At 45.6% G+C, this 10,089-nt stretch overlaps 1 protein-coding gene across 1 annotated transcript in view; it reads right to left on the bottom strand.

The window, feature by feature from the left end:
• Positions 1-324: 324 nt before the first annotated feature.
• The window catches only part of LOC144105466 (organic cation transporter protein-like), a gene marked incomplete at its 5' end in the record, with an annotated part of 61,433 nt that continues 51,668 nt past the window's right edge, over positions 325-10,089 (bottom strand). The window contains 3 exons of the mRNA XM_077638591.1: positions 325-532; positions 5,080-5,219; positions 9,800-9,984. Coding sequence (XP_077494717.1) covers positions 469-532; positions 5,080-5,219; positions 9,800-9,984 — 389 coding nt within the window. The remainder of the gene's footprint in view (positions 533-5,079; positions 5,220-9,799; positions 9,985-10,089) is intronic.

Below are 10,089 nucleotides of genomic sequence, written 5' to 3'. Positions count from 1 at the left end.
AAAGTCGTTAGAAGAGAGATGCAGGCGCGTGTCTCAAGTTTTCGTTACCACGTTCCTGACACCAGAGGCATTTAGACGCTGTCTGACGGACACCCGTGAAACGTGCATGTGGTACACGATGTTCGCGTTGTAGTGAACGAGAGTTTCTCTCGCTGACTCGAACGGAGAAAAACCCCGATTTGTTCCCACAGTTTTTGAGCATCATCCAGCCACTAAAACAGCGTAAATAGTGCGAGATTAACAGATGGTCGATTTTGTTGTTGACGACGAAGAAAACGCAGGTTAAATTCAAGTCGCACAAACTGATCCCAGATGTCACAAGTCTCACTAAGCTGACTCGGATCCTTCACAGAAGATTTATTCGTAGTTCTATCAAAGAGTTCTCTTTTTTAAGATCCAAAAAAAGACACGTTCTCTCTCCCTGCGTCTGACCGCCGCGACGATTGCGGTAGAACACACATGGACCGTTCACGGTGCCGCGTTGGCGATTTTATACTCTGCCAGCTGCTTGGGTGGCTTGGGAATCTTCTTCCTGGAAAGTTCAACGAAAATGGATTACTCACATCGTGCCAGCTACGAAAGTATAACGTTGCCAGCATTACTCAGAGATTAAGCAGACGAACATGAGGTTTGAAATTGCATAATATGAGCAAAGCCAATTTTTACGCGATATTATAATGGCCACACGCAGCGGTTGCTCCGTGAACCCTGCTTTGCACGTGCCTAGAAAGAGATTGAAGTTGAAAATGGATCAGAATATGCGCGGAGGTTCATTAAACTTGCAAAAGCATCCATTGGTTTTCTGTGACGTTCACAGCGACGTGATCAACAGGCGCCAGTGGGTTTTTCTGCTGCTAAGCTCTTTTTTTAAAAAAAATGGAGCCTTGTGGTATTACTCGAATGTATATATTAGCGTATTTAAAAACTTCTTACAGGCATATCTGAGCAATATTGGGTAATTTATCTACAAATTTCTCTAGTTGGCATGAAATAAGCTTTATAGACTGTTAAAGAGGATAGGAAGAAGAAAAATTGATGTTGTTTTTTCCAAGTAGTTTTAATACCTTTTATGTAACGATTTATTTCGCCACCAGCATTTTTTTGGAAATACACTGTTTAAAAACACCAGTTAAATAAATATGGTAATGGAGATGATATTCATTATTATCTAATTTAATTTGCTTAATGTGAGAATAGTCTCCCCTCTGTCACAAGCCGGACTATTAGAAAGTCACAAAAGTGTCTGTAAAACCTCAGCTTCATAAAAAAATGAAGGGAAAAGCTACCTTTTTAGAGAGTCATTGATGTATGGATAGGCATTATTGTTGCAAGACATATCTGTCCCGTATTTCTGTGGCGCTGTAACTGAGTATGAAATAATAAAGGTTGGCTACCGCGCTAAAGCATAACGTTTAGCGACCAGGAAGGAAAATAAAGGATAGTTGAAAGATCACAGAGGATGGGATAAGACGGCTGGCGAGTTCGCTCGCACGGGCCAGATGGGGCGGGGGTGGCACGTCAACGAGATACCAAGTCCACGGGGATCTGTTGCTTTCGCCAAGGGGCGCTGAAGGTCTCAGCACTCACTGCCAGCTCAAACACTGGGCTCCCATTAATCGCGGGCGTGGCCAAACTTCACAGGCGACTAGACGTGGGTGGACCAGAACAGACATATTTCCTGTCAGTGGTGTGGCAACGCACTATCACCCGGAAACTACAGGTGCCACTGCAGTTACAGTTACGTTGAGGTTATGGTTATAAGTTGGACAGATTGGCTGAATGAAGGAAATAAGGACAGTACATAGTGCTATCACAGGAATTCAAAGTTTTGGCTGCAGTTTGCGCCGAAGCATTTTCTGAAATGCTAGCAGTTTTTGGCCACGCAGAACCCGGCTGAGCACACTGAAACCATGACAGTCCTTTTTTTTTCATTGCTGCGGTGCGCTTATACAATCCTTGCCCTGTTTGTTTAAAAAAAAGGGGGGGGGGGATGACGTCTCCTTCAAAATGCAGCCCGAAGTACCAATATCGATGTTTTATTCTCACGTTCGTATCGACTGAGTGCTGCAGAGAAAAGCTTGTTTTCGTTTTTAGATAAACTCTATCTTTATAGCATGCACTTTATTTTTCTTTTTGTGTCGTTAAGCACATCTGATTCGCGATAATATTTTATCTGCCACAAAAAAAATTAAGCGTTAGTGTCATGCACTAGCGTTCAGAACCCCCCAAAATAAACTTTGTGATAGTGCGTTATGTCGGGCAGTGGGGCCGTTACGCCACACTTGACATGCGTGGAGGGAAGCCAAACTTTGAGAAAGACTGCGGTAAGCGAAGACGCGCATGCCCTCGCGCCTTGCGAATACCAAGCTGCCCTGTCGCACGGTGCTTAGTTCGCAACCTTTGCATGCTTGGTACGCATGTGGCAATGGTCACAATAGAAAAGAGCTAACCTTTCTCCCAATACACCACAGTAAGCCATGTGTATACGGCCGCTAGCTGGCTCAGACGTCACGACCGCTTCGGCCCAATTCAATGCGCAGTTGTGAACCATCCAAATTGAGAACGGCGTAGAAATGCATGTCAGCCGAGTCACAAATCTTTTCGCGCTTAAGAAAGTGCAGTTTAGGGCGTTTTTTCTTGGCGGCTAATTGCAAAACCTAACTTCACTACTTGTGCTCAACGTCCGCGAACATTTGAGATTTTTTTGGGAAACGTGAAAGATTTTGCTACACCACTACTTCCATGACCCGCGTTTAAAAATACCACCACTTTCCTACAACGAGTCGCTTGTTCCCACGACTCCATTTTATGTATGAATTTCCTCTCCTCGGCTCCTTAAGATGAAGCTGCCTAGAGAAGAGCAGCTCTGCTTGGATGCAGCCTAGAAACAAAGCAGCAGTTGGTAACAACAGCCCATGGACAACACTGTGCTGTACTGTGCAGAAGAAAATGAAATCGGCATTTCAATCTTTGTCTGTATTAAACTAGCCAGGGGCAACTAAAATTAGGCGTTTATAATTTCGCCTTTTGATTAGCTTTCTATTTACTTAACAAAACGCTTTGACAACCGATGATTTTCTTGGCGCCAGGAACTCACTGTGATGCGCATGAATGCGAGCGCATGTCCACTGCAGAGTTCTTGCAGAGATGTCCTTCCTTCTCACCAGCTTGAGGAAGTTAACAAATACGAATACCTAGGTGTTACTCTAATCAGTATTGTTAGCTGGAATAAACACATATCAAACAGATGTACATCATCTTTCAAGAAACTTTGCTTCCTCAGACATAAATTGAAAGCTGGCCCTTCTAGTGCAAAGCTCCTAGCCTACACGTCCATCATCAGGCCTAAACTAGAGTACGCATGCACCGTCTGGGACCCTTACACAAAACATAACATCGACATCTTAGAAATGATCCTGCGAAAATCTGTTAAATTCATTTTAACGAATACCGCTCCACTGACTCACCAACCGCTCTGATGGCGCAACACAACATACAGACACTGCAAACACGAAGAAAAATTCAAAGGTTGAAGCTAATTTACTTACTCAAAAATAACAAACTTTCCATTTGCCCTGATCCATTTATCAAAACAAGCACATTGCGACTAACAAGAAATCATCAGCTGGAATCACTAACACCGTACAACGGTAGGGTCGATGTTTTTAAATACTCATTCTTTCCGCGCACAATCACACAATGGAATGAACTCCCGACTGATCTACTAAAGAACATCGACGCCTTTTACAAAATATTTTATTGACAGTTGCTGAGTGCCTGTTTCTTATTCTGTGCCATTATTTATATTTGTTCTGCGATGTTATTTGCTGTATTTCTTTTATGCTTTTTTGCCCCTCCTCCCAGGACCCATTTAGGGTCTGCAGTATGCTGTAAAAAAATAAAATAACAATAAAAAATAAATAATAAAATGAAATCGTGTATGATTTATTTATTTGAACTACCTTACAGGCCCGTAGGGCATTGTGTAAGGGGGCGACAAAACATCAACAACAAATTTAAAAGGGGACAAACAAAGACAAGGGAACAAGGCACTATACGTGATCAGTAAAAAATTGGATACACTTCAGTATAATACAGAGCAGTTGACATAGGGGTAAGTTAATGTAAATTTGGCGTAGGAACACCGAAATAAATCCAGAAAAGAGACCCAGGGTACATCTAACAAAAAATAAAATTAGAAAGCACATGGCGCCTTTACTAATGTCAACCAAATTTGGAAACAGAATACGAACAAAAGGAGAGAAAAAAAATAAACGCAATGTGTAACAGAACGCGTAAAAGAGATTGCATTAACATGTTAAGATGGCTTCAGTGAAATGTGCAATGAGTTGGTGATGGAAGGTATCAAGATTAGACAGCGAGGCGATGTTATCTGGGAGGTTATTCCATAATCTGATGGCTCGCGAAAGTGCTGATGAATTGAAAGCTAATGTGTCACCATAGATGCGTGTAAAACTGAGATGATTGTGCAATCTTTTGGATGTGCGAGATGGGACATCTAGGTGAAATGACCATGACCTATTGGAGTGCACGTACTTGTGAAATAATGTTAGCAAAGCGATGTCACGGCGTATGCCTAAAGATTGCAAAGAAAGATCCGTTTTAATCTGAGTGACGCTTGAATGGTAGTTATAGTTTTTAGAGATGAATCGGGCTGTCCTGTTTTGAATGGTTTCTAATGTGGTGACCATGTTGTAATAAGGAGACCAAATGGAGGAAGCGAACTCAAGTTGTGGTCGAACAAATGTTAGGTATGCTAGTTTCCGAATATTAGCAGGAGAATTTCGTAAGTTACGGCGTATGTAACCTAATGACTTTGAGGCCACAGCGCATATGGATGTGATATCAAAAAAGACCATGAAAGATCGGACGAAAGGTTAACTCCAAGGTATTTGTAATGATATACATGGGAGAGTAAGTCATCTTGAATAAGGTATGTATAGTTAGAGTTGTTATGTTTCCGGCTGAATGAGATGTAGCCATTTTGCCCGTCTTGCTGCCGCGGCTTTATCAAAGCGCCGAAGCAGCGTCTCCCGCCATGACTGGTGGCCGACTTACCTGCTTATGCTTTCTGCCTCGTGGAAGGTATCGGGAAGCGGCTTATTGAGAGTTTCGGGCAACAGCAGGCTGATGCCAGAAGCGAGCAGTAAGAAAAGCGCCTGAATCACGTACGGCACAGAGGGATCGGTCGCCTCACCCTGCGCACATGGAATATCGGTAGCACAAGGGCTCATAAATTATCTGCTATTGAGCCGATGCATGCGGAACAAGACGGTTCTTCCTGAAAACAGCGCGAGCAAAGGCCTGTTTCTTCTCTCTCAACCAACCAGTTCAAGCAACTGTTGTTTTTTCTCAATAAAAGCGAAGCAGCAGAAAAAAAACAGCGCTTTGCAGCTTAACGAGGCTTCATTGGCCTACAGAGAACACTGAACCTAAGCAATGTCACTTCCTATGCGCGTCGAAGAAACAGCTTAGGCACGCGGACTGCAAGCTTGAAAACAGTCTAAACTACTTTAATCTTGCAGAATATTGCCTAATAGTCCGAAATACCAATTAAACTGCATGAAACCATCACTGTTATATCTTGCATGCCTAAGAGGAACCGCAACTAAGTACTAATTTTATATACAAAATAATTTGACAAAGCAAAAACAACAACAAAACACAACATGCCACGGTGGGAGCCGAATTAGCGACTCCCGCATGAACACGTGGGGTGTTGCGCCAACTGAGCTATACAGTTCTTCCATTTGCCTTACAAAATTAATGATCAGTTAATTGCAGCCTAATCTCTGCAACGCTCACTGGCGGCCACACTCATCTTTAGCGGCGTATGTCCTATACGTCGTATTCATGCGCAAGTTCCACAAAGAACATGGCCTGTAACGCAGCAAACAAAAATATGGACGGCGCTTACAAAGCCAGATATAGAAAGAGACGCACATGTCGACAAGACAGAGATGGTGTGTTCCTCGTTTTATGTCTGCGTTTAGTAAGTGCAAGTGCGTAGCGGTGCGCCATTAAAGATATGCGACTCAGGAGGCTTCTTGAACAGTTCTGCCCTCGAACTGCTCGTGCGCACAGCCCGCGCCCCGAGCCTTCATCTTAGTCGTGTTTGACAGTCGGTACTAACGCACCTTCTATGAAGGCCGACCTGAGCACCTTTGTGATGATGCGATGGAGGGTGCGACAGGGCACCCCCCCCCCCCCCCCCCCCCACCTAAACATAACGTACGTAAAATTGAGCTCATTGGCGTATACCTGCCGGCCCAGTGCTAGGCATGTTAGTTAAGACAAAGATGGTACCAGCAGGAAGATCCCTTGGAGGCGTTCCAAGACCTGGAGGGGGCTTTTGTTGATCAACGCTTACGACCTCCTCGCGGACTGCCAAATTACGGTCACACCTGCCAGTGGCGTCACTGAGGAGTGCGGGGGGGGGGGGGGGGGGGGTGCGGATCCCACCGGGTGTAGCGCTGAAGGGGGTGCAGCTGTAGTGCGTGGAAAGAGGATTCGGGTTGCTACGGTGAACTTGTAATTTGACAATTCGTGCTCCAAATGTTCCACGTGGCGGTGAAAACGTATTTGCTGTTCATTTTCGGGCCAGTTGAAGGAGAACCTTGGCACGCATATTGATACACGCGTTTTTTTCATGCTAAAACTTCAATTTCGTGCCTAATTATTCAGTCAGTTAACTTTTGCACTAGCATTCCAGACATTCATCCATACCAAAAAACGTTGTCAGTGTCCAATTCTTCATTAATACTCTTTTTGAAGAAAAAACAGCAGTGACTAGTTTTTCTGCCTTTTTTTTGCAGGAATAAACTTTTCAAATATTGAAACGACAATGGACGCAAATTCATCTCTCCATGCGCTTCTCTTTCTGGCAGATCGCTGCGGCTGACATGTACCGCGAAAGGCTGCATTCGTAACATCTTATGTTCAATCCCTTTGAAGTCATGCCATTTAGCCTGTGTATTGTAAGAACTTATTTATGGCTGGCAGTATCCTTAAATAATATTACTCGGACCATTTCGAGCGGTAGATGGACGCTTTGAGTGCACCTACTTGTCTGTGCTACCTCGGCGACGTCGTGGCCTCCTCGCATACGTTTTTTGTACACATCGAACGAGTTTCTACTACTGCTGCTCGCCTTCGTCAAGTGAGGCTTCAGCTAAATCCTGCGAAGTGTCAGTTGGGCCACCACCGGCTCACTAATCTTTCCCACGTGGTCGATGCTTTTTAAGCACGACCGGACCCGGGTAAAATCCGCATCCTTACGGACTGCCTTATTCCTTTTTAAAAGGAAGGATATAACGAGGTTTGTCACCCTTTGTTCGCATTTCCGCCATTTCGCTCAACATTTCGCCCACTAACAGAAATCCTCAGGAAAGACGTTCCTTTCACTAGGGCTTGCTTCAGTGCAAACTTTTTCGTCGCTGATCAAGTTGTTGGTCACGCCACCTATTTTAGCCTTTTTTCACGCATCAACCTCTGCTCAAGCTCGCACCAATGCCAGCAGACACGGGGCCAGTGCTGTGCTAGCCAAACAGCAGCACAATCGTGAACTTGTTTTTTCTTACGCGAGCAGCCGTCTCTCCGCCGCCGGGCGAAAATACTCCGCCACTGAACTCGATTCTTTGGCGCTTGATTGGGCGCTTGCCGAACACCTCCCTTACACTGATCGGTCGCCGCTTCATATTGGTCACGGAACACCATGCTTTTTGAAGGCCTCCTTTGCTAAAAGATACCATTGGCCAATTAGCTGGTTCAGCTTTGTGCCTGCAAGAGTACTCGTTCACTGCCACATGCAAGTCTAGGCGCCTGCGAAACGACGCGGACTCTTTGTATCGTCAACGTGCTGACTGGAGTGAGGTCACCGTTGATCGTTACCATTGTTAGGCGTTAGGCTTGTTCAACATCGCCGAACAGAACCACGACCTCTATTAAAGGTCGCTCATCGAAAGCCTTGACTCTGCAAACGCGAATGACTCCTGTACGACTATTTGTTCTCCACGATGACACTTTGTATCGCCGCGATGCTTACTCTGGCGGGCCTCAGTTGCTGCTTGCGGTTCCCCAGCGGTTCCGCTCGGCTGTCCTGAAGGAACTGACCTTTCCGCGTGTTGCGTGCGGAGAAGAGCGGTTCTGGCTCTGCGCGCCGCTTGCCTCTAGCACGGCCGCTCGATCGAACGGCCGTGCCTCTAGTTATTCGGCGGCGCCTCTGCAAGTGCCTTCCGCAGTGTTGCTCTAATTAGTATCTCACTAATTAACATGTCTATAGTTTACCCCCTTAATTACCACATCATTACGCTTCAAATTAAGCCAACCTCTACATATCACCCCTCTTGTACGTCAGCCAAGGCAGCGTGCCTATGAGACCTATAGTCGGTAGCGTTCCCGGCAGGCGACCCAAGGGTGGTTCGAAGTACGACTGAAATATATGGAAATTTTTCTTTAAGTGAAATCAATTACTTTACAAATTTAAGTCCTTGTAGGCAAGCGCCAGCATTTGAGTGACATTACAAGTCCTTTTTCAATTATTTTCATTCCAGACATACACGCGTTAAGCGGGTTTTTCGACACAGTGCCACCGGGACAACGCCGGGTCTTCCGCTGAACGGGAGCATTAACGCTGTCGCGTTAAAGACAAAACGGGATCCGTCCCTTCACGCCACAGCAGTCGCCTCGCGGCCCTCCGCTTCCTGCTACAGCGCCACGACCAGGGGCATTTTGACCGCAAAGGGAGCACCTTGTCGCGATGGTCCGCAGCAGAGCAGTTAAATGCCGCACAGAAATGTATCAAGTGCGATACGCACTTTCGTGATTGTGACGGCGAAGTTCATCGTCACTCAGTATACACAAGCAGCGATCGAGCGCCGGCGATACCAGCGCCGCGGTGCGGCCCCGCAGCTGTTTTTTTGAAGGCGATTGCACAAGTCGCTCCATAACGAAAGGAAACAAGTCTGCAAAAGAGAATTTTTTGGTTACTTCTCTATAAAAGTTGGAAATGTCTACTGCATATTATACTCCAAAAGATAAACTAGTTAGAAAACAGCAAAATATGCGATTAGCACACATAATTATTGAGTAATCAATAATAAAATACTCGTACCTTGTTCCCTTTGATATTATTGGGCCCTGTATATAAAAAGAAATTCATGGTATCCTAGAGCATGAAAAACAAAGTCAGAAACCTGATATTTCCAGAAGCCGAGCTTTCCTGCGAACACCCATTCAAAAAAAAAAAACTGCCTCCAAATCACGCTGAACACAGCCAGAAAGACCGGACAGTTTCACTTGCCGCATTTTGTCTGATTCAGCGCCAGTTTTTTGTGTTGAAATGCACCAACTAGTCCCCCCCCCCCCACATGTTCTACTCGAATACCTATTCCCCGTAGTATACCGATCGCAGATAACACGGGAGCCATCCGAGTTAGCGGCTTTTCGTTCACGATGATCACGATTTTCCGCGTTGCCAAGTTGGATCAGATGAAAAAGCCATTTAACGAACACTGCGAGACAGTTTCATTGCGGAATATTACAGCATCAAAAACTAAACATTGTAGCACTCTTTATTACTTTGAACTATGACAGACCTTAACCTCAGCCTCCATTTAATCCCAAGAAAATTTTTCTGAACCTTCAGTCTCTTGAAGTGACGCGTCACGCCCTGCTTACAGGCGCTAAGCTTGACTGTGTCGGTATTCTGCTTGCGCTGCGCCGCCGTAAAGTTTTGCTACCTGAGCACTTGGGGAAAGAAACACAGGGAGACCCTCACCAGGTCGCGGAGGAATGGCGCCACCATGGCTCCAAACCGGGAGCAGGTGAGCACACATGCGAAGCCGAAGCTGCGGGCCGACGTCGGGAACACCTCGAGCGCCATGATCCACTTGATGAAGCCCGCATTGAGCGCCAGGAACCTCACCAGCACGTTCGATCCAATCCTCAGCCAGCCGGGACTGTCTGCGCGAATGCGGCGTAGTCAAGCGTAGTTGTTCGGTTCTATACACGACAGCTTGGAAGAAACGTTGCTTGGGGTCTTCTTTTCTGGTCTAAAGCACCGAGAAT

Source organism: Amblyomma americanum, chromosome 1 (assembly GCF_052857255.1).
Source record: "Amblyomma americanum isolate KBUSLIRL-KWMA chromosome 1, ASM5285725v1, whole genome shotgun sequence".
In the NCBI taxonomy this organism is placed as follows: Eukaryota; Metazoa; Arthropoda; class Arachnida; order Ixodida; family Ixodidae; genus Amblyomma; species Amblyomma americanum.
Note: the sequence above shows the minus strand (reverse complement) of the source record. Positions and strands in the feature narration are given on the sequence as shown.